Genomic DNA, 25,389 nt, shown 5'->3' with positions numbered 1-25,389 from the left:
TCTGATCTTCCACAAGTGCTAAACCGACCATCCTATCAAATAGCGGTCACCTTGCCAAATAGGGAACTCATAGCAGATTCAGGACCGGTAAATAATATTCAACAACAAAACACACTATCCTTACACACAGGGGATCGCAAGGAACCAACCTTAGCTGGTAATGAAAATGCTGAATTGTCCTTACTTGACAAAGGCATCAACACCGAAACATTCTTACCTGACAGAATGAGTGAAACTGCGACATTCTTACCTGAAAGAGTGAAAGAAGCAGCAACATACTTACCTGAAAAAACGAAAAAAAACGAAGTATACTTACCTGACGTAGAAACGGGGGATGAAACTAACACAAACCTACCTCAATTGGATGGTGTCCTAAAGTCGCAGCAACGTGATGTAAGTTTTGAACCCATCATACACGATCAGACACATACATCTGGAAAGACCAAAGTCTTAGAGAATAGCTCATCAGCTCTGTCGGAAACAGAGAGCTCACTTCGTCCTGTCTCAGTTGAGAATCAAACCGAAACGGATGAGCATGATACTGTGCAACCAGAGATGTATGTCAGGAGATCTGAACGAAGTAGTCAGCCTCCTCAAAGACTAACTTACTCTCAATTGGGCAATCCACTAGTGACCGTAGTTAGGTCCCTTTTCCAAGGACTTAATAAAGCTTTTATTGACTCTCTTACTCAAGAAGTTGTGTACCCCGTAGAAACAATGCACAGGGACGTGCATGATATTTAATGGGGGAGGATGTAACCCAGAAGCTAGAACCTTAATGAGGTATTAACTAATTGGCTTACTAATATGATCCATCCTCAATTTAGATAAAATATAAAATATAAATTAAGGAAATTAACAATACTAATTAATAGATATCTAATTAACTAATAGATAATTTCATAATGAATTATTGGAAGGGTGAATAACTAAAATAACGAGTTTAATATTAAACATCGGTTAAAACAAGAATCTTGAACATCCCTAACAGAAACAGAAGAGGAAAGCTGTATACTATTGGTCCAGGTGGGAATCTGAAATTTCATTGGCTGAGAGAAATAAGTCCCGCCTCCGCGAAATAAAACCGTGCGACGCAGCTGAGCGAGAGGAGAGACAAACGGCTGTGCAGCACGCAGATACAGAAAGCAAAGACTGAGCGGTTAGAGAGAGAGAGAGAGAGAAAAAAAAAACAACGGTCGAGGCCGTGAAGAACCCTGATTTGGGTGCCGCATAGATAGAGGGAGAGGCGGACTTGACTCCTTCTAATAAGAGCTAGGAACTTGGAACCAACGCGGTGAGTAAAGAAAAAAGAAGAGAAAAAGCTAACGATGCAACTTAAAAAAAAAAAGGAAACTTAAATAGCTTATTAAATTAATTCCATTCTTATAGATTTGTGTGGAGACGACAGAGTGAACCAATCCTCTGTAGGAGGGAACCGTTGGAGCGCGTTGGTGAGTGAATGAGATTAAATTCAGTAAATTATTAAATTCAAAAAGCTAATTACAGCAACCGAGGTGACAGCAGTGGGCTGCTAGACGTTAGATCCCAGGAGTTAACATCTCAAACTACCAGTTAACGGTGGTAGGGCATATAGGAGTTAACGGCTCAAACCGCCAGTTAACGGCGGTAGGGCATATGGGATTCCCAGGAGTTAACGGCTCAAACCGCCAGTTAATGGTGGTACGGCCTAGATGTACAAGGTCCTCAGGGGCGTTATAGCTAACGCCATAGAATTAGCAATGCGTCCCTTAACCAAACATTTAATAATAAAAAAAAAATAGATAAATAAAAATAAATAAAAGCTAACTGATTAGGGAGGAATTATTTTACAAAGGTGGACCAAAGGACCAGAATTTATATTTTGTTGAATTTTGTTATAGAACATTTTATTTATTTATTTATTTATTTATTTATTTATTTATTTATTTATTGTGTTACAGATATACAAGGTGTCACAATGCTGTATAGAAACACAACTAAATGTATCCTTGTTGTCATGAATGTATTTCTTGTTGAATAGTGTAGAGTAATAGAATCTAACTGAGCCTATTGAGCTGAACAATTGTTGTCATACGTAATTATATTTCCAGAGCTACTGAGAATTATTTTAATAGACAATCAAATTGATGTTATGTTAGTTGAACTGTGAACCCAAACATGATTGGCTATGCCAATAGAGTGAAGCATTTGTTTAAGTCTGTAAGACTTTATGCTGTGATGTGACGAGAAGGGTCGATGCCAACTCGCTAACAGTCCTGTTGTTTACAGGCTGGGTTTTTTTTTTTCCTTGGGTTTGATCCCGACTCCTATGATCACTCACTTGGAACGAGAACTGGATTTCTTCCTGACGAGGGAGATGGCGAGCCTTAACCACTGAACGAACCAGGACATCTCAAGTAACTGAAGAGCAGACTGCTCTCTTCTGTGAACAATCTCAACGGTGTGGTAGGAAAAAATCGCACCACCGGACTCTGACTTTCACCCCAAGCGTGGGGATTTGACTTGACGCCGGCTGACTTGTGACTCATATGATCAAATCTCATACCGACCATTTTACTATTGTCGATTGTTTTCATCTGTTTTTGTGTGTTATCTTTATGTGTTATATTTCCCATTTTTATTAAAATTTAGTATATAAACCGTTTCATGCTATACCCGTGACTCCAGTCATTCTTAAACAACCTCCAATTCTCCCCGAACCTAATTATTGGCCCATTTGTTTATTTTTTCTTTTAATTATCTTATTGTATCCTGTAATCCGGTTACATAACCAAAGATTTCCTCTATGGGATTTTGTTGTAAATGGTCACAGCGCCCCCTAGATGGGTTCAAACTTTATCAACTTCTGAAGACAAGGTCAGAATGGCATTATACTTGGCTTGTGTCATCACGTGACTGCACCAAACTCATTGATGTGGTTGTTGGTTCAAATCCCTTTAGCTCTGCCCCCTTTCAGCTCTTTAGCTCTAGAAAGCACACTCAATGTCTGACTGATGCCAAACTACCACAAAACCATCTTTGACTCCCTACGAAGACCTCAATGGGATTTTGATGTAATTGGTCACAGCGCCCCCTAGATAAGATTAAGAGTTAATTACTTCCTAATACAAGGTCACAATGGCATTAAACGTGGCTTGTGTCATCACGTGACTGCACCAAACACATTGATGTGGTTGTTGGTTCAAACCCCAGTAGTTCCACCCCCTTTTGGCTCTCTGGCTCTAGATAACACACACAATGTCTGATTGATGCCAAAATAACAGAAATCCATCTTTGTCAACCAAAGCTGACCTCAATGGGATTTTTCTGTAGTTGGTCACAGTGCCCCCTAGATAACTTTAACCTTCAATGACTTCAAAAAACGTGGTCAAAATAGCATTAAACTTGGTCTGTGTCATCACAGCACCAGTGCGGTAAAGACAGAGTATCCCCTAGTGGTTAGATGTGTAATTTAATGGTGGGCTCAGAGAAGATGCTGAGTCAGGGATTAGGTGCAGACAAGGAGACCGTTTGCGGTTTCTGGTGTCGGGGTGGTCGATGTTTACGTTCAGTGGACGTGCCCGGGTGCACCAGACTGCCGGCCAGGCCGGAGCAGCGCGGAGCTGCGAGGGCCGAACGACGTTGCTTGCAGCTTTAATTAAATATGAGACCTTCCTCAGACACTTTGGAGACAGCTATCTGATCCAGATTTGTAGATAAAAGAGCTACTGAATGAGTCAGCTGATAACAAATGTCTTAGCTCTGATCAGCATCGTGTTGACTCAGCTAGTGAATACTGGCTAGTTGGTTGACTGATTTTTACAGGAAATAAATTTTAACATAAAACATCATAAATGCTTTAATGATTCTCCCAATTAATCTGACATTTTCACATCTTTAGTTTGAACTTAATCAGAATATCCTTTTTTTCTAGACATATTTCATATGAAGATGTCATATGAAGAATTGGAATGTTTATTATGTGAAGTGCCTTGAGACGACTCTTGTCGTGATTTGGCGCTGTATAAATAAACTTGAATTGAATTGAATGTCCCACTGCGTTTCTGATCTCTGTCTCTCTGACCTGTCCTGACTGCATCCTACAGATGTTCTGTTCCTCTGCAGCTGGACTCAGTACCACTCCACACACACACACACACACACACACACACACACACACACACACACACACACACACACACACACACACACACACACACACACACACACACACACACACACACACACACACACACACACACACACACATTCCTAACACAGTCTGAGTTCCCTGCTGTCGTCACGGAGCCACATGGAGGCTAATCCAGCATAGGGGCCAGAAGGCTGATTACATAACTTCATTGTCTCAACTGTTTTCCTATTTTTTCCTCGTAGAGAAGGTTTTCTTCCTTTGTTCTTTAACAGCCACATCCTGCGATTTTCACTCGTTCCAGGCCACTGCTGACATAAGAGCATGGCTTTCAGCTAAGAGTTCTGATTGGTTCAAGGAACAACTTGTGCAACTTTTTCTCTCATGGTCATAAAATGATAATACAAACAAAACAAACAACCTGCTAGACGGTTTTCAGTCAGGCTTTGGACAACACCACAGCATCGAGACTGCACTGATTCAGGTATTAAATGATATTTGTCTCAGTACAGATTCAAGCAAAACATCTGTTCTGATGATGCTCAATATCAATGCAGCTTTTGATACTGTGGACCACAACATCCTTCTTGATAAGGCCGTGGGTGGGATTATCAGGCACAGTCCATAGTTGGTTCCGATCTTATTTGGAAGACAGGGGTTATGTTGTTTTCACTGGTGATCCCAAATCAAAGCAAATCACTATGACATGTGGGGTCCCTCAAGGCTCAATTCTTGGACCACTGCTCCTCAATCTCTACATGCTCCCCCTGGGTCAGGTCAAGCACAGTAACAACATTGCCTTTCATAGTTATGCAGATGACACCCATATCTAACTGGCTCTACCACCAAGTGACTGTGGTCCCCTAGACTCACTTTGCCAATGTTTTGAGTGAGTTAATGACTAGCTGCAGTCAAACTTCCTTCATTTAAATAAAGACAATACTGAGGTGTGTGTCTTTAAAAATAAGGATAGGATGGAGATTATTGCTCAACTTGGCTCCAGAGGAATAAAATAAAAGACCCAGATTAGAAATCTTGGCATCATAATTGATTCAGACCTGAGCTTTACTGGTCACATTAAGGCTAAAACTAGATCAGCATTTTATAGTCTTCATCAAATAGCACGGCCCAGGGGTCTCATGTCCAGACAGAACCTACAGAAACTTATTAATGCATCATTCTCCAGCAGACTGGACTATTTCAATGGTCTTTTGACTGGTCTTCCCAGAAAAGCTGTGAAGCAACTATAGCTTACTCAGAATGCTGCTGCTAGAGTCTTAACAAGAACCAAGAGAACTGAGAACATCACATCTGTTCTGGTTACCAGTAAACTACATAGGGCTGCAGCTATCGAATATTTTTGTAATCGAGTACTCTATCGAATCTTTTATCGATTAGTCAAGTACTCTAATAAATGACCCTTTTGTGTTTGTAAACCATTATGTCAAATAGCATGCTATAAAACATGAAAGACCTCTTAAAATAAGCAAGCAATTGCCAGTTATTCTTCAAGTTTTATTCAAAATTACTTTTCAAAACTTCAGCACTTCAACCTCACAGTAAACAAACGCCTGTGCAAAAAAAAAAAATATACAACCTGAACCGATTTTACCCTCATGCGAGAATCTACTAGCCTGTGGTAAGCCAGACAAAAACTAGGAGGATAACTGTTGAAGTAGAGCTGCGAGAGGCTACGGCCCAAACAGCACCAGAACCGTTCACGGCGCATGCACCAGAACCGTTCACGGCGCATGCACAAACATGGCTCGCCAGCTATTTCCCTTTTAACACACGTCCGTTTTAATTTCTACACTTTTTTCTCTCACACAATAACAAGGATAGTCGAGAAAGCATGTTTGCCGTGGTTATGTCAAATTATGCTGATCACAAAACATTTATTTACTTTCTCTCGTTTTCCTCCGCCATACATAAATACCTGTGTCCTCCTGCAGCAATCCCGAGGGACAAAAGACGTCAATAAGAACACAATAAAAAGTATGACGTGTTGTAAAAACTGCTATTTTTAGCACATTTTTAGGTCCGACGTGTTGCTACCAGACAGTGTGAGCTGAAACTGAGTGCAACAAATGAAAAAGTCGCACAGTGTCCGCAGAATATATAGCGGACCTCAGAGTCCGCTTGCAGAAGTGACATTTACATGTGGATGTTTCCTGGTCAGGTGCTGCAGCATGGAGGATGTGGTGTTGTGGTAGGCTAAATCCATTTTACAGTATTTACACTGGACTACGTTTTCCGCCTTACGATGTGAAAAATGGTCCCATACCTTTGACATTTTCTGGTTTTTTCGCACTCCACCGGGGTCCACATTGTCCACCATGGCTTAAGAGAGAGTTAAGTTACATTCGCTACTCGCGTGTGCATTCAGTGCAGTGTGTATGTGCGTCACTTATTTCGGTCCGGGTGAAACATGACCCCGGGCGATTGCTAAGCTATTAATTAAACATGAATTAAACAAAGCCTCGAGGCAGAGAATTTGACTCGAGGCTTTTTTGTACTCGAATTATTCGAGGTACTCGAGGAATCGTTTCAGCCCTAAAACTACAGAATAATTTCAAAGTGCTTCTACTAGTTTATAAATCAGTCAATGGCATGGGGCCAAAATACATGTTGTATTGCCTTTGTGTATATAATCCAAAAGGGTTCAAATGAAGACAGATTCAGAACTGACAAAGATCCTTGGATGAGAAGCGAAACATCTTCAATAAACCAAAGAAGTCCAGTCGCCTTCGTTTGAACCCCTTTGGATCACCATGGCCTGAAGGACTGAAAACCTTCAGCAGCATATTCTTCCTGTATATACTCCCAGCAGGGCCCTGAGATCCTTAGGAAAAAGTCAGATGGAGGAACCCCGGGTCAGAACCAAACAGGGTGAAGCTGCTTTTAGCTACTATGCTGCACACATGTGGAATTAGCTTCCTTATGACCTCAAATGTGCCCCAACTCTACTAACTTCTAAATCTAAAGTGAAAATATTTATGTATTCATCAGCCTTTGAATGAATGTTCTTATGCTGCACCTTCTGCACTGCATCTGAAATAAATGTGTGTATTTAATTTGATCTAAATGTATTTGTGTATTTTAATTGTGCTGTCACATTGATTTTAATGTTCTTGCTATTCTTGCTAATAGAAAGACTCAATTGCCTCCGTGTATGGCATGTGCTATACAAATAAAGCTGCCTTGCCTAGATAAATACATGCTGCAGAGATGCTACTTTATTGTGGAAGGGTTTTTGTGCTTTTGTGTGAATCACAGCTACATTTCAAAAGCAATGAAAAAAAGTTCATTAATAGTAAAAGAAAATCTTTATAAAGTCTAATTTCATTTTTTTCTTAGCCTAAAATTATTGTTATTTTACTGATTGAAAAACTAAATTACAAGAGAAACATGGAATTGTTTTCCATCTCCACATTTTAATAAAAGCAAGGCAGCTTTATTCGTATTGCACATGTCACACAGAGGCAAAGACCTTTTTAGGTGTAATTTTTAAATAAGGAAATTTTTAAATCACATTTAAAATATGCAAATAAAATTCAATAAAAAAAAGAAAATACAAAAATGTAAAGGATTGAGGAGTTAATAACCACCTTTAGAAAATAATATAAGAATGTTTTACTTTTTCCTTTGTCTTTTGTTTTTAATTTAATTTTATTTATTTTAGTCCTGGTTTGGGGCTCCTACTGCGCTGTCACGTTCTCTGGTAAATGAACATGTACTATAACAGCCTTATGTATACACATACATCAAAATCTAATGGAATAACAACTTAGCTGGTGCTGTCAACTCACTCAGTTGCTTTTTAAAGTCTATTTTTAGGGTTTGTGGTATTGATCAGGTACGTTTTGGCATTCAGAATAACAGAAAACAGCCCACATGGAGAACAAATGACCCTGAACTCACTCATCATCTCTATTAATAAGACAACTGTTTACTGCTTAACTCATTTATCAGATAAGTTCTGATTATATTCGAAACTCTGTCATTGTCTGTTTAAATCAGACAGGACATTTAGTTTTTTGAAAGAAACAAATCTAATCTATTTATCACTGGCTGACAGAGATTATCTCCAGCTTCCTGAGTATCTGTGTGCCTGAGTTGATGTAACAGTGGTAAAACAGGTAGTCACAAATATAGGAACATTGGGAAATAACAAGATTTTGAACGTGGGAAACACAATACTTTGGTATTTTCTTTGACAATCTCCGAGTTTATTATAACATAAAACCCGATTCTCATGTAAATTTGACCTCAACTGTAAACAAAAGATCCTGGATGAAATATCTTGATCAGCAACACAAACTGTCTGCTTTGAATCAAAGGGCTGAACCCCATCTCATCAACATGTGGCGATGTCTCCCCTACACACACACAGAGAGAGAGAGAGAGAGAGAGAGAGAGAGAGAGAGAGAGAGAGAGAGAGAGAGAGAGAGAGATGATTGGGAAAGCTCGGTACAGAGCTCATCAAAACGACAGTGTGCCTTTGAGTAATTCTCTGCTTCCCATTGACACACACACACACACACACACACACACACACACACACAATCTGTGCAGTTATCACCAACAATCAAGAGGAAAAACATGTCATCTAACAACCAAACATTAATAGCTGATCAGATATTTAGGCTTTTTACAGCCCAATTGTGGTCATCCTACAATCAAAGCAGCATGAATAAGCTGCATGTTGCATAAAATGATGCCTTAAGAATCGTACTCAAAATACCCAGAGGGGGCAGTGCCGGTCAGATGTTTGTAACAGCAGGCATTTGTACTTTTAAAGCACTTTTAAGAAAACTAATATTCACTTTTAGAGAACGAGTGGATGGTTCTGTCAACAGTATAATTTTAGCAATCACAGATCCTGCTGTGAGCAGTTGTCACTATTTGTCCAGTATAAGGAAACACTGGTTCAAGTTTTTGTGTGGTTACTCTTAATCGTGTGGAGCATCTTTATAGTAAGTTTTAAAATAAATTTAGATTTTTATTTTATTTTCATGCTTTTATCATTTTTATTTGTTCTATTTGTTTTTACCTATTTTGTTTCATTTATTGTTTTTAATGTTTTGTTGTTTTATATTTTTCTTTATCTGAACCTAAGACTCTGTCAATAAAGATTATCTATCTATCTATCTCTCTATCTCTCTATCTATCTATTTATTTATTTACAACAAAGGTGCACCAGAAAAGAAATCAGCTAGTGATCAGTATTGGTCAATATTCAAAATAATGATTTTTATTTATTTAAGTAATTCATTTCTGTCCATGAACATAAAAGAAAATTCCACATTTTAGGAATAAATTATTTCTCATGCAATTTTGGGATAATCAGAATAATAAAATTATTATAAAAATAATCAAAGTAACCTGTTCATTCCATTTTAAATCATCTGCCCAAATTGGTATGGCAGCCATGAGTGGTTCAACAATTTAAAATTGGTATCTGCCCTTGAAGTAGAATCGGCATATATTTAAAGTACACAAACTTAAGTCAGATGAAATCTGTTTTATGACTTTTAAAAGCTGGTGCTTTTATCACCTCTAAGACAGGAACCCTTATTGTTGTCTCACATTTATTCTCGTTATTAACTAACCTATAATTTTTCTGGCATCTAAATAGCGTCCAACAATTTTTAAGTTTGTAATTTGAAAACAATGGATTTCTTTCATGCATGCATAATAAAATATACTTTTTCATAATTGTTCTAAAGCATCTGTAAGCATGAAAAATATAAATGTAATAGTTTTCATTCAACATGAGTTTCGACAGTTATTTGTTTTTGACACATGAAAAAATAGGCCAATTTATCAGTTCATGCATGGGCAGGCTAGAGACAAGATTGCATCAAACTGCTTTTATTAGCAGGAGTTGGGAACTCACGCTGGTGGGGTGGAGAAGCGGCAGGGGCAGCAGGGACAGCGGGATGAACACCACCACCATCAGCTTCCTCGCCCTCCACAGCTTCCTGAACACATCCATCCTGGCTGCGGCCTCCAACCTCATGGGTCACCCTGGGCTCTGGGTCGAACCGGACTCACGTCAGTAGAACCGGTGGGGAGAAATGCTCTCACCTCCCGAACCTCAACCCTGAACCGAACTTTAGAGAGGAAGTTGGAGAGGGAAGGAGCCCAACGTGGAGAGTAAAGTTGTTTAGTAGTCCGGACCGGTGAGCGTCTCCTCTACCTTCACCTGATCCCCGCGAACCACTCTTTCCTCTCCAGGTCCTCAAGCTCCTCGACACGTCAGGTGGAGCTGCAGCGCATTTATAGCCAGATCGATATGCTGATTAGTTATGTCTTAGCTCCGCCCACTCTGGTCAAATCCGACCAATCAGAGTGACAGGAAAGTTTGCCCAAGTCTGTATGTACAGTCTATGGTCTGCATGCAGGATCAACGCTGTGAAGCACAAGAACTAATGATTCTTATTTTGTGCGGAAGCGTAATGCATACACCAAAAGCAAAATGAATGAATGAGTAAATAAATGATAAGGCTCTGTTTTCTGAATTAACGAGATATATTAGTAAAGTAAATGCTCTGTTTTCTTAACTAATTAGATATTAGCTTATGAAAAGACTAATAGTCTCAACAATTCACACAGGATGGCTAGGTTACTAGGTTTGCAGTGAACACAGGTTTTTTACAAAAACAAAATTTATTTTAAAACATGTTTTAAGGAAATATTAAATAGAAATTTGCTTTTGGTTATGTCATGGTGTTTTATTTTTGGTATCAGTAGCAGACCTCGTTTGGGACCCCAGGGTAGACAAATTATGGGGTCATCTGCAGATGTTGTCTTGAATCTTTTCTCAAAAAGGCAGAGCAAGCTTCAACTTCTTACATTTCATTTGCAACATTAGCATTAATGGAGCCCTCAGTAATCGTCAGCACTGTAAAGAAATCTAACATCTGGCAGTGTTGCTACAACCTTCTCACTCTCTACCTGCTTCTTTTACTTTTCAGAGCCCTTTGAGTAACTTCACTATATTTTTTGCATAATTATTTCACTTAAGTTATTATTATTACTTGCATCAGATGACAAACTTGTTCTTCAGTCATTCACTTCCATTGCTATAGTCCAGTGGTTCCCAAACTGGGGTCTGGGACTCCCAAGGGGGTCCCCACAATTGTGTCTATGCTGAGGTTGTAAGGTTAGCAAGATTTTTTTTAATTACATTTATAAAATCCCAGTAACAGACAAGTATTATCAAAACTCCATGTTAGTTACAACTATGTATGTCTTTATAAAGTTTGTAAATGATCACAATTATTGTGTGTATTCTTGTGGGAGTTGGGGTTGGGAATCCTGGCTTGTCTTGAACACAGGCAAGGTGGTCCTCAAGGAACCACTGGTCTAGTTAAGCTGGGTGACAGGGGTCACTGAAACACTTTCACACAAGCCGATCTAAAACTTTCTTTTAGAATGACATGGTTAATTAATTTTGAAGGAAAGAAATATCTCAAGCATCTCTAAGTGTCACTGGACCCTTAAGTGTTTGGGGCCCAAGGCTATCGCCTATGTTTGACAGACAGTAACAAATTCTGTCAATCTGAACTTTCCAGAATTTATTCTCATTGACCTAATAAAAATCTCAGTTCCTTCATTTTTTACTACACAAATATGTTCTTTAATAAAGACCATATATTGCTGAAATTTTGGTGGTCTTAGCTCTTTCTACAGCCAAGTTACATGTGGTAACAGATGCTATCAGGAGCACACTGCACTAATTAGTTCCCCCCATTCTAATGGACAATTTTTATCCAACCGTCTTGATTTTTGGTGCAGGCACAAGTCTTTGGATGGCTAACAATACTGTTAATTTTGTCTTACCTCTCTGCTTCCCTCTAGTGGTCAGATGATGAGACAACCGCAACAGTTTTGGTTCCACAAACATTCTATTTGAAAAAAGAGTCAGTAAACGCACCACTTCCATTGCTGTATATATTTTTCTGTTTTCGGCTTTCTGAATAAATAAATAAATTATAAAATAATGTTGAATTTTGGAAAAAGTAAATTATGTATTTCTACAAGCCCTAAATAATGCAATTTCATTGGGCTCTGCCTATTGGAGCAGGCGTAGCAGTGGGCCGCCATCTTGGATGAGCCCCCATTCATGCATTTATTTATACCAAGGAAGGTCTTTGTAAGCCAGCCATTCCCACTGCTTCTAAACCATGTGATAAATTGGTTTTCTATTCTTGTAACCCACAGCCTTCCTACTCTGGATGTTAGACAAGATCAGAAAACCAATGGAATTAGAAAAGAAACACAGAAAGAACACAACAAGGACATGTAACAAATATTAACTAAAAGTTACATCCATTCATCCATCCATTACCTACCTTTAGGTAGACATGGATGTCTGCAAACTTCATGTGCCTTAATGAGCGGAAGACTGAGGCAGCATTGTTTGGACCTATAGTGGCCATAAAAGCCCCATTCCCACCTGTACCGGGTCGGCCCGGGCCGGGTAGCATAGGTTGTTTACATATCTGGGTGGCCTGGATTTTACCGGGCCAACCAAGGCTCATTCTCGGCCCTCTTCCCGAGGGGTACTGCTTCAGGCCGACCAGGGCCAACACGCCCACTGCTGACGGCAAATTCACACCTTCCATTAGAGCAAGCCTCTGATTGGTGGGTAGAATCAGCCCATTCACACCTTCCATTAGAGCAAGCCTCTGATTGGTGGGTAGAATCAGCCCACATGGGCTTAAGACAAGGATGTGTGGAATCAACCGGGCCAGGCTGGGGCCGACTGGGGCTACCCGGCCCGGGCCGACCCGGTACAGATGGGAATGGCCCAAAAGATATCTCTACAATCGACTGTGGGGTGTTCAATGGTCAGCTGAGTGCATCAGTAGCAAACCTTGGGGTTTCCTTTGACACCCACATTAACGCAGTGGTTTCCTTGCCCTTTAATCACTTACGTTGCTTGGCTAAGGTGAAACCATTTGTGTCGAGACATGACCTCGAGACTGTGGTTCATGCATTTGTCACGGTATGCCTGGTCTACTGTTACTCAGTCCTGCTTGGGGTGAGTCAGGTTACTTTAGCCAGGTTAGAACTTGTGCAGAATGCTGCTGCCAGCTAGCAAAAATATTATCACATCACCCCAATCCTGGCAGCCATTATAGCCATTACAGCCATAAGTAAGGCTAAAGGAAGATCATAGTCTGGGTGGAACAGCCTGGAAGGATCGATCACCTCGACTTATATATCTGGTCTTTGGAACTCCTAGAAGGTTCTGGTGTGTTTACCTGAGGGCTCGGCTTGGAGCATAAGGCTTTAACAGTTCGGTAATATAGGGAGGAGCTTGACCAAGTAGAGCATTGAAAGTTATACTCAGGATTCTAAAATGAACTCTAAAGTTAATGGGTAACCAGTGCAGAGACATTAGAATGGGAGTGACATGTGCTCTTCTGTTTGCTCCAGTTAGGAGCCTTGCTGCAGAGTTCTGGACCAACTGAAGGTGGTCGAGGCCTTTTTTGGTAAAACATGTGAAAAGTGTGTCACAGTAATCTAAACGGGAGGAGATAAAAGCATGGATGACCATTTCAAGTTCATGTTTTGACACCAACCTTCGCAGTTTGGAGATATTTCTAAAGTGATAAAAACAGTTTCAGACCAATGTTTTTGAGTGGCCTTCAAGAGACATTGATTGGTCAAAAACAACACCCAAAGTCTAAAGGGGCAATGATCAAACATTTGGTCTTTTTAGAGTTTACAGTACCTGAAGGAAGTTATCTTCTAGCCCAGCTCTACTCAATAGGAGGCCCCCTCTTTCTGGCCCCCCAAAACCCACATAAATATTATAGCTGTTTCCTCGACACAGAGAGAGGATTTGTGTCTTTATTAATGTAAATGACAAATCATTTTGTTAGGAGCCTGGCGATAAAGTCATAAAAGTGGGGCGATAAAGTCATAAAAAGTAAAAATATTTGACAAGCCATATGTGGTAAATTAAACAATTAAAATGTTTCAAATATAAAGTAGCCGTGTAAGGATGAAAATCATCTTGATGAGTTAGAATTCAGTAGCTTTTGAGCAATCTGAAGGTAATAACCAATTACATCCAGTAGGCGGCAACAGCGAGCTGGAATCAGACTTTAGAGATCTACAGACAGAAACGCTTCAACATTTTAGCATCAGATAGCACATAAAAATTGAGATTGTTTTCAATTTGCTGATTTTTAAATAATCATATGAATATTTATTATAAAACAGTACAACCACAATAAGAATCAATCACCTGCAGTGTTTTGGTTTTCCACCACAAAGCAGAAGACATGAGTGGAATTTGCTAGAGCAAGTTTTGGAAAAAAAAAAGTAAATACTGTTAAAGAGTTAGACACAAGTCATTTGAAATATGACAATTTTGGCAATTTAAAGTACTGTAAATAAAATTATGTTACTGTAATACATGAAGAGAATATTTCAAACTTGCTTTAAGGCTTTTAAATGTTTTTCAAACATTGGAAAAATGAAATAACAAACTGTGTACTTCATTCCTTTGGGGTTACAGTTTTTTATGACTGCTTACACAAATTCAATCAAAATGCATGTAAGGAACTAAAGCCTAGATTTGCACATCTATAAACACAATTTTATAAACACTTTAAGACTAAACAGTGGGAGAATGTAGGAATTACTTTTCTTTAACATTTTGAACTGCCAGTGAGCAGTAACTCAAGTAGCATACAGAATGTTCTACATCAAAAATTGCAAAACACAAAGTTTTGATCAGTGTAAATATTCTGTGAAGTGAGAGTTTGATGTGAAAAAACATCAGCTCATTGAGTTAAACCCGTTTAATCTACAACACAATTAGATCCTTGAAAACTGCATGGAGTAATGAGGAGGAAGACAAAGTGGAAATCGCTCAGCGTCAGTTCTCCTTTTTACACTTTCCCTCTGCTTTCAAACAAAACTGATCTCCATCTCATCAGCATGTGACGATATCTCTCCCACACACACACACACACACACACACACACACACACACACACACACAGAAAGAGAGACAGAAAGAGAGAGAGAGAGGTGGGGAGAGAGTGAGAGAGAGAAAGAGAGGGAGAGAGAGAGAGAGAAAGAGAGGGAGAGAGAGAGAGAAAGAGAGGGAGAGAGGGAGAGAGAGAGAGAAAGAGAGGGAGAGAGAGAGAGAGGGAGAGAGAGAGAGAGAGAAAGAGAGGGAGAGAGAGAGAGAGAGAGAGAGAGAGAAAGAGAGGGAGAGAGAGAGAGAAAGAGAGGGAGAGAGAGAGAGAGAGAGAGAGAGAGAGAGAGGGAGAGAGAGAGAGAGAAAGAGAGGGAGAGAGGGAGAGAGAGAGAGAGAGAGAGAGAGAGAGAGAGAGAGAGAGAGAGAGAGAGAGAGAGGGAGCTCAGCTGACGGGACTGCTCGGTACTCATCACAATAGGACAGTGAGGCTTTTGAATGATTCTCCGTTTCCCTTTGTCTTGCTCTCCCTTTTACACACACACACACACACACACACACACACACACACACACACACACACACACACACACACACACACACACACACACACACACACACACACACACACACACACACACACACACACACACACACACACACACACACACACAAATGCCATGAACACTCTACAGCCCTTAGAAGACACCAGGAGGAAGATCAGCAACTATTTGTTGGTTGATGTTGTTTTTGTGCTTGTTGCAGCTGAGTCCTTCGTCTCTTGCTAGTGGATGAACACAACAATCAACTTCTTTACCTTTCACTGCTTCCTGGTCCATCCAGTCTGCAGCTTCATGGGACTTTCTGGGCTCTGGGTCGGACTGAATGGAAGTCAGCAGAACCTAAAATGAGATTTATCAAATGGAAAAGCCCTAAACCTGATCCAAACTTTAAAGAAGGAAAAGGAAGGGAGGGAAGGCACCTAAATTGTTTTTTCTGCAGCTCAGTGAGGTAAGAAAACTCTCATGAATCTATTACTAATGGTGTTACAGTTTTTCTCAGTTGCTTTGGTGCAATTCTCACAACAGAATTGATCTCTGCACCACTGCTAAGGCTCTTCTCAAAACAATTAGTGCAAACTACAAAACATGGTGGATAACTTGCAAAAGTGAGTCACTTCATCAAAAAGAAAAGCCAGTTGTTCAAAAGCAAGTGCCTTAATCAAAACAGATAATATATTCATCAAAAGCAAGTAATTATATCAATCAAAGTGTCAGGGCTGTCACAATTACAAGTAATTACACCAGCACCTTTGGTCACAAAATCAAATGGTTTGAACATGTTCTCCTTGTGACGGATTTCTTTGTAGGTGCTTCCCAATGACATGTCAAGTCTGGACAGCATGCATGGCATGTTGAAAACCATAAATTGTAAAGGAAAATCAAGACGCTTCATATGCACTCTTGATTATAGAGATATAAGGACACCTTTTCGTCAAACTTTTTGACAGGTCTTTTGTTCTTTGACCTCATGATCTTGGCCCCCCTTCCCTAGCATAAATTAAATTGTCAGGCATATTGTTCGTTGACCCGATGACCTTGGCCCCCCTTTCCTAACTTAAATCAAATTGACAGTAGTCTCTTTTGTGAAGATCTATATGAAAAGAAAATGACTGAGTGTAATGGCGGATTAAGTTTCCTTTTGTGAATCATTTTAGTTACGCTTGATAACTGTTTTGTGTTAGCCCCGCAGTTCCCACAGCCCCTCCCTTTCATACCCTGATCGCCTCTTTAAAAGCTCAGATTCATTTCAAGGGTCAGACTGAGATCGTGTCAGAATGGTGAAAAGCCAAAGAAATGCCTCTAAGAAAATGATGAAGGAAGAGGAGATGGATGAAGCACCAACCCAAGAGGAGAAGGAAGAAGTGTCTACATCCGATGCTTCAACGTCAACCCAAAAGGTGAAAGAAGAGAGTGTGGATATAAGGTGGGTCCTTATATCTCTCTGATTATGTTTAACTGGAACTGTTCACAGCATTGTGCAACTGGGGAAATACAGGAAAACAAACATTTTACAGCAAACAAAAACTCACTTAGACAGTAAACCATACTGCAGTAGTTATGAAACAAACAAAAAAAACTGAACAGACTGTTGCATATCAATTATTGATATCTAGATGCTCCCATCTGTCTGCCTTCATATTTTCATCAACATCACAGGGAATGTCAGCTTTATCGATTCTTCTGGAGTGTCGAATCCATCCTCTGCAGGACTCTGCAGTGGTGTCATCACAAGCTGCATCCATGGCTGTTAGCAGGGTCATTTGGGTATGTGGATGCCTGTCATATACCTTCCACCTCCAGGAAGAGAAAAACTCCTCAACTGGATTTAGGAATGGAGTGCAAGGAGGAAGAAACTCCATAAGCATCCTGTCGTGTGCTGCAAACCACTGCCTGACTACAGCAGAGTGATGGAAGCTAACACACACCAATTTTCATTAGTGTGAGATAAGGTTCACCTGAGAAAAGTAAGGACAATGACTATTCAGCCGGTACAAGTATAAATAATTGTGACATTCATGATAAAAGCAAGGAGATAGTGATGAATAGCAAGTCAAAAGTGACCATTCTTTAGACATTTGTACTTACCCAACTTCTTCATGTCCAAAGGCATTTGCCTTTGGATGAAATGAACATGAAACCGCCACTAGGTTGTGCCAAAACGACTACATGTTGTGGAGGTTGAACTAACTGTTGTGCAAAGTTTATTTCTGTTGTGAGAAATGCACCAAAGCAACTGAGAAAAACTGTAACTTCACCACCACCTGACCTCTTCCTCTGTGGATAGGGTTTCCCCTCAAGTCTTTCTGGTCAGTGTCCAAAAGTAGCTCCCAAATGGGACCACTGATAATTTAAGGTTGGCCCACTGAGATAAAAAATTATGACAGAATGTCAAAAGCTATAGAAGTTAAATGAAAATACTGGTAAAGGAATCGCTTTATATTTATTAGTTTGCTTTGGTTTACTCTGCAATACCTTTTCACTGCAATAAATAAAATAAGTGTAATGTGATGATTGGTGAGGTCAATTTTGTTGACCTGAGGATGAAGTTTCTGTTTTTGCAGTTGATGTGGTCCTGTTGGCTTCACCAGAACGTGATCTCCAGCCTTTGCTGGAGCGGTTTGCAGCCGAGTGTGAAGCAGCTGGCATGAGAAACAGCTCCTCTAAATTCGAGACCACGGTCTTTAGTCGGAAAAGGGTAGAATGCTTTCTCCAGGTCAGGGATGAGGTCCTGCCCCAAGTGGAGGAGTATCTTGGGGCCTTGTCAGGGGCATGAGATCGATAGGCGGATTGGTGCTGCATCTGCAGTGATGTGGGAGTTGTACCGGTCTGTCGTGGAGAAGAGAGAGCTGAGTCAGAAGGTGAAGCTCTCAATTTAGTAGTGACCAAAAAATGAGATCATGTATACAAGACGCCAAAACAACCTGACCCCAGACAGGCAGACAATGATGAATGGACGGCCAAATAGATGTAGATAGATAGATAGATAGATAGATAGATAGATAGATAGATAGATAGATAGATAGATAGATAGATAGATAGATAGATAGATAGATAGATAGATAGATAGATAGATAGATAGATAGATAGATAGATAGATAGATGATAGATAGATGATAGATAGATAGATAGATAGATAGATAGATAGATAGATAGATGATAGATAGATAGATAGATAGATAGATAGATAGATAGATAGATAGATAGATAGATAGATAGATAGATAGATAGATAGATAGATAGATAGATAGATAGATAGATAGATAGATAGATAGATAGATAGATAGATAGATAGATAGATAGATAGATAGATAGATAGATAGATAGATAGATAGATAGATAGATAGATAGATAGATAGATAGATAGATAGATAGATAGATAGATAGATAGATAGATAGATAGATAGATAGACAGACAGATGGATGATGGATGGAGGGTTGCATGCAGACATTTATTTCTTCATCGTTTCCATGTTTGCTTGAACAGGAACAAACCTCAGAGTTCGTCTCATTTTCAAATTCAATCCTCTGACATTTTCTTGGTTTAAAATCAAAGTTATTTTTTTATTTAGTGTTTTTGTGTCACTTTAGTGAAGCTGTAGCTGTAAATAATGCAGTCCACCTCATCTCCATGTGGATACCTCACATTGGATAGATGGATGTTTTCTCAGAGCTCACAGACACTTTATCTGTCCTTCACTTTGAGTCTTGTGCGGTGCTCCTTCCTTCCCCTCTCATATCAGTGCTCAGTATTTTTGTTCCTTCTCTCACTCTCTGACTCTACCTATTTTCCCTTTCTCTGTCCGGTTCTGTCTCCTATTTTTGGTTTGAGACGCATCAATTATTCACAACCTTTGCACGGACTTTCTGGCTGGAGAGCTATTAACAAGAGCCTTATGGGTGATCAAATTACACCTGAACATCCACTTCTGGCACTCACTGTCCCACCCACCCACACTCACTCTCTCTCTCTCTCTCTCTCTCTCTCTCTCTCTCTCTCTCTCTCTGGTGTCAATGTTCAGATTTCAAGGAGAGCAGCGAAGGTTTGCAAGAACCAACATCCCAGATGCAGTGGAAAACACCAGCTGTTACTAAACAGAGGTGTGGAGTTTATTAGGAATCAGGTTTGCTTTGAGGGTTTTTAAGCATTCTGATTCTTATTTGTCAAACACGGTTTTGTTTGCCTCTGGAACCAAAAAATCCTGCACAGCAAGGCCTTGGCACACCTTCATGCTCACAGCTGGTCTCCGCCAAAAAGACCTCAGACGGAGAAAAACACAAAAATAGTAACAAAACAAAACATTCAGCCTGCATCAAGATGTGCAACCATCTTTCACAAAATGTTAGATTCTAGCTATTACATTTAAAATAAAATTCATCTTGTTCATTTTAGTATTAGTGACTCCTAACCCTAATGGTAACCTAGTCAATGAACTACTAGAAAATCTGTGTAATGTTTTAAAAAATAACATATAATGTTAGAAGGTTTAAAATACAAAAACTAGTTTAAACTAGTTTCATAAACAGCATCACATTATGGCCATGAAATGGTACACAGGGTCTTGATCTCTTGATTCATTTTGATTGCAAAGTGGTTGTTTTGGGATTATTTTTGGAGGAACTTGGTTCATAGTCCCTAATGGGGCTTAGCATTTATTCCAACTGTTATTTTTCCTAGAGTTTGGCTCCAGATTGTCACCAAAATAAAATAACTGGTGTGAAGACACTGTTCAGTCACACATTATTTCTTGTTGTTACACTCACTGATGAGTCACGTAAAGAAAGGATCCAGATCTGCACAACAGTGCCGATTATTTTGAGAGAGTCTTGGTAACTGAGCACCCTCACAAACATTTTGGGAGACTTTGGAAATGCCATTTGTGATTTGTCACCCACAGTCAAAGAGAAACTAGCTTCAAATAAAAAATCAATCACCACTAAGTTTTCCAGCTCACATGTCAGTAGTTTTCATAAGCCAACAGATTCATTCAACTCCTGAAACTCTGCTGTTGCCTTTAGTTTTGGTGCCACCCCAACATTATCAGTGGCCCCCATCTGGAAGCCCTTTTGGAAATTTTCTGGAACAGCCCCTGTGCCAACAGTTTGATAAATGTAAATATGTATTTAAATAATTTTCAATTGATGATCTAGACATTTCAATATTCCTGACACTCAGCCCTCAGGAGAAACGGGTTGAGAGGTCGGAGAAGGAAAGAACACTGGGAATATCAGGACTTACAGCTCAGCACGTAAGTTACGCAAGAGCTCAGTCAGCTCAGCTGGAGATCAGTGAGGGAGAGTAAGCAGCAGAGCGAGTGAGTGAGCTGAGTGACGAAGAGGAGGAGGAGAAAATAACAGCAAGTGAGCAGAGAGCAGACAGATTACAGCTGGATCTACCTCAAACACACAGACATGAACCCACACAGAACCACCATCTCATTCCCCTTTTCCCCTCATCTCACCTCCAGCAGGACTGGATCATGAAGGGAGACACAGACGTGGTCCTCATCTGTCCACAAACGGCGTGAGCCATAAAAACGGGAAACAACAAAACAGGAATCTAAACAGAAGAAACTTTTCCTGCTGGTTTCTATCAAGCTTTGAGCTCCTTTCTTCATGTTCTTGTAGACTTCTTCCCAGGCACCATGACTCTGAATAAGACACCAAGCAGAGCCGGGACCCACCTCTGGATGCTGCTGTGCACCTTGCTCTGTACTCTGGTTCTGGTGAGAGGATCCACTTTGAGCCTAGAGGACTCACAGCTCAGTGGCACGTCAGTGCCAGAGGACTGGGCCAGCACGACAGTCCCACTGCAACCAGATCTGCAGACCGAAGCCCAGACGGAGGCTCTGACGGAGCTCCAGACTCAGATCATCACCAACAACTACACAGGTGGGTCCATTCAGAGGTTAGCCACTGACCTCCTGTGATTCTCAAACTTTCCACTACTTAGAGTTTCAGTTGTTGAGTTTAAACTTTGATTTCAGATTCAAGTAAGTCTTGAATGATAAAAACAAGGAAAAAAACATTTTAATTAATTTCCCAGTATAAATTACTCATAACTAATAATATCTGTAAGTAAGTAACTCAGTTCAAAAACTACTGGCAATTTGAACAAATTTCAATAAAAACAAAATAATACCGGGGCTGCACAGTGGTGCAGTGATTAACACTGTTGAATTGCAGCAAGAAGGTACCAGGTTTGAATCCCAGACTGGGGCCTTTCTGCATGGAGTTTGCATGTTCTCCCGTAATCATGTGGGTTCTCCGGCTTCCGTCCAAATCCACAATATGACTATCAGGTTGATTGGACTCTAAATTTTACTTAGGTGTGTGTGTGTGTGTGTGTGTGTGTGTGTGTGTGTGTGTGTGTGTGTGTGTGTGTGTGTGTGTGTGTGTGTGTGTGTGTGTGTGTGTGTGTGTGTGTGTGTACAGTTGTTTGTCCTGTGTCTCTGTGTTGTCCTGTGACGGACTGGCAAGCAGGGTGTACTAAGGGGGAAGAGAAAATGGATGCCTGGATGGACAAAAAAAAAAGATGTGAACACATTTATTTGGATTCATTTGACCATTTAATTAACTTCCGAAAGATACTTTTTCTGGAGTTTCACAAGTTAAAACAGCACAAAGTTTGGAGTTCTTGAACCAACCTGAAGCCAACAATGGAATATTCATATAGCGTCAAATCCCGATAAGAGTGGTCTCTTATAGCACTTCACAAAGTAAACATTCAAATTGGGTTCAGTTCATTACGCCAATTTGTTAAAGGTTTCCTAGGAACCCAGTGGATTCCATCGAGTCACCGACTTGATGTTTCAGAGACTTTACAGCAAAACCCACAAAGCAAGCAGCAGTGACCTGAAACAAAGAAAAATGTGAAACAAGCTCTGAGATCCTCTCAAACTCTTCTGAAAGCTTCTTCTCGACTGAAGAGATTCACTCATTTGCTTTTGTGAAAATCCAATTAATAAATTTACCAACTAAAGCCCTAGGACACGCTGGAGGAACTATGTCTCTCGGCTGGCCAGGGAATGCGTTGGGATTCCTCTGGAGGAGCTGGCCCAAGTGGCTGAGGAGAGGGAAGTCTGGGCCTCTCTGCTCAGGCTGCTGCCCCTACGACCCGACCCCGGATAAGCGAATGAAAATGGATGGATGGACCTAAAAAGGAACTTTGTTCGCCAGCAGAAAAAGTTCAGATTCTTGTTGAATTTCACACTTTTCCACCGCTTCATGGTTTTGTGCTTGGTCAGAGGTTAAAGAGTCACGACGTTCTTGAGGAGGAGTTTCTGTTGAAAAGTTAATTGCGTCATGATAATGGGAAAATGTATTGTGATTATTATTATTATTGGTGCTTTAATATTGCTTTGGAAATAAACAAAAAACTTTCTTACAATTTACAATTATCACACAGTGAAGCAGCAGTATTACATGAATAATAATAATAATAATAATTTCTTCAGTAGAAACATTTTCCTTACATATTAAATTCCTAAAACCAACCAAACTACCAAATTTACAAGAGCACATCATGATGTACTCAGCACTATGAGAGGGTTTTGTGTTTTTCAAGCAGAGAGGAGACTCTGAGACTGCTTTTGTCTGAGGCTATAGTCCACATGTAGCCGGGATTTTTTAAAAACGAATATCCGCCCCTCCAAAAACTTGCATCCACACCACCTCGTTTTAAAAAAAGAACTCTGTCCACACATACCTGGATAAATACGTTGTTAAGGACATGCCAGACCTGTAGGCGGCAGTACTTCCCCCGTTCTTAACCTCGTCCTTCGTCTGTGGTCTTCCGCAAGGAGCAGTAATTCCGCTTGCAAAAACAAACAATCAAAAAGCGCTTGAACAATTGATAAAGCGAGCGCAGCTCTGAGGGCATCCATGCTGCCGGCTAGTGTAAACACAGGTCGCACACGTGATGTCAACATTTTTTTGTCACAGAAAGTGACGTTGCGGACCTTAAAACTCCGGTTTTGTCTGTCCACACGCAGACACCCAAAACGGAGAAAACGCAGATCTTCACTTTGGCCGAAGTTTTTAAAAAGATCCGTTTTCATGTGGATGACAGGCCAAAACGTAGAAAAATATCTACGTTTTGGCAGATCCCCGGCTACGTGTGGACAGGGCCTGAGGCAATCATTGGTGATCTTCTCAGTCCCTACACCACCAGCAGGTCCCTGAGGTCCAGTGACTAAAGCCTACTGGTTGTGGAGCACCAGGCTAAAGACCAAAGGTAACAGATCATTTGCTGATGTTGTTCCAGCCTCTGGACCTCTTTCCCCCTGAGCCTGAGATCAGTGGACTCAGTGGTCTCCTTTAAAAAGCAGCTGAAACTCACCTGTTCAAGCTTTGGTGTGACCTTCATCACCCTCTCCTTATTCTGTTCTTTCTACCTATTCCACCTTTCCCGGGATCCACTGATTTCTTTCTTTCCTATTTATTTTCTCTCTCACCCTTTCCTTACATTTTTGATCACATTTTTAAAATTGTTCTCATTTTAAACATATTTTTAAAAATTTGGGATTTTGTGAAGCGCGTCATGATTTTTATCTTGTGAGGCACCATATGAAAGATCACTTTCGTTCTTTCTATTGTAAAGAGTTTAAGAGGCTGCATCTTAGCTCTGCTCATTGTGAATATTTAAGGAGAGTAATGAGCAATAATGTAAATCTGAAGTAATCTGAATAGAAACAATTCATTTCAAGAAAGACTAAGACTAAAAAGAAAAGCCAGCTAAAGAGTTATTCAATTTTGTCTTAGCTGCAGCCAGATCCAGAAAACACCTTCAGTTCATCGCAGTGTTGTTTTCTTGTGTTGCATTGATGGAGAGACTGTCTTAAAAAAGCTTTACCATAAAATTTGAATTATATTAAAAATGCAGTCAAACCACAGGTATGATCTCTCAGGGGCTTTAAAACCAACACGTGCTTTATCTCTGTCATCTCCTTTGTGTCAGGAAAATTGAATCTTGTCGTTTTCAAAAGCATGGTCACCCTTTGTAGTTTTAATGCTAAGTTCAGTTTATAAGGTAATACTATCCATAAGCCATGTTAACAGACTATTTAATTCGGTGTGTAGACAGCTCTTTGAACGGCCTCAGTTTGGAGAATTGTTGACTGGACTGACACGAACTGCTAGTCAGAGCAGGCCCAGTTCCAGAGGGGATGTCTGTTATTTAACAGAACTCCAACTTCAAAAATTTCAAAGATGCTACTATTCTACATCATCGTTTTTTGAAGTTATTTGAATAAAAGCTCGTGGTCATTTTCTAAAGCAAATAGAATCTGGCTGTAGAACAGTTGGCAGGAAAGTCACAAAATGTTTGCCAGGGCAACTTTATCAATTTCCCTCTGGGATTAATAAAGTATTTTTGAATTTGAATTTAATTGAATGTGGAATGCAAAAAGTTGAGATTAAATGTTAATTGTTCGTAACTTTTTCACAGAACTGTCTCTTTAAGGTTACAGTAAACATGTTAGGTGTGAAGGAAAGGTTAGACCTGCGTGCTTCTCCTGTGCTTTTGAGAGCGTTGCTGTTCTTCAGGTGCTGCACTTAAAAACAATTCATCATATCCAGACTGGAGCTGTTCAGGCTGAAGAAAAAAGCTGCAGCATCGCTCGCATGACTTCACCTCCACTGGAGCATGCGTTGCTCCTCTCTTTCCCTTCCCTTTCTTTCTATTTTTATCACTCAGTTGATAGATCACTCTCACACTTTCACTTTACACTACGTTTTATCTCTTCCTCATC

General features: G+C 40.1%; 2 protein-coding genes across 5 annotated transcripts in view; one reads left to right on the top strand and one right to left on the bottom strand.

The window, feature by feature from the left end:
- Positions 1 to 10,283, bottom strand: part of slc13a4 (solute carrier family 13 member 4) — a 47,677-nt gene extending 37,394 nt beyond the window's left edge. The window contains exon 1 of the mRNA XM_015955057.3: positions 10,029 to 10,283. Within this exon, the coding sequence (XP_015810543.3) occupies positions 10,029 to 10,151 (123 nt within the window). The 5' untranslated portion in view covers positions 10,152 to 10,283. The remainder of the gene's footprint in view (positions 1 to 10,028) is intronic.
- Positions 10,284 to 15,947: 5,664 nt separating this feature from the next.
- Positions 15,948 to 25,389, top strand: part of zgc:162331 (sushi domain-containing protein 3) — a 36,083-nt gene continuing 26,641 nt past the window's right edge. Inside the window, exons 1-3 of one of the 4 annotated variants that reach the window (XM_015955085.3) lie at positions 15,948 to 16,088; positions 19,660 to 19,738; positions 21,266 to 21,529. In XM_015955085.3, the coding sequence (XP_015810571.3) occupies positions 21,283 to 21,529 (247 nt within the window). In that variant the 5' untranslated portion in view covers positions 15,948 to 16,088; positions 19,660 to 19,738; positions 21,266 to 21,282. Of the gene's footprint in view, positions 16,089 to 16,922; positions 17,064 to 19,659; positions 19,739 to 21,265; positions 21,530 to 25,389 lie in introns of those variants that run through there. The other 3 variants (XM_054739499.2, XM_015955074.3, XM_054739498.2) reach the window with 3 other exon arrangements.

This window comes from Nothobranchius furzeri, chromosome 1, assembly GCF_043380555.1.
Source record: "Nothobranchius furzeri strain GRZ-AD chromosome 1, NfurGRZ-RIMD1, whole genome shotgun sequence".
Classification (NCBI taxonomy): domain Eukaryota; kingdom Metazoa; phylum Chordata; class Actinopteri; order Cyprinodontiformes; family Nothobranchiidae; genus Nothobranchius; species Nothobranchius furzeri.
The sequence above is the reverse complement of the archived record's forward strand: the minus strand, read 5'-3'. Positions and strand labels throughout refer to the sequence as shown.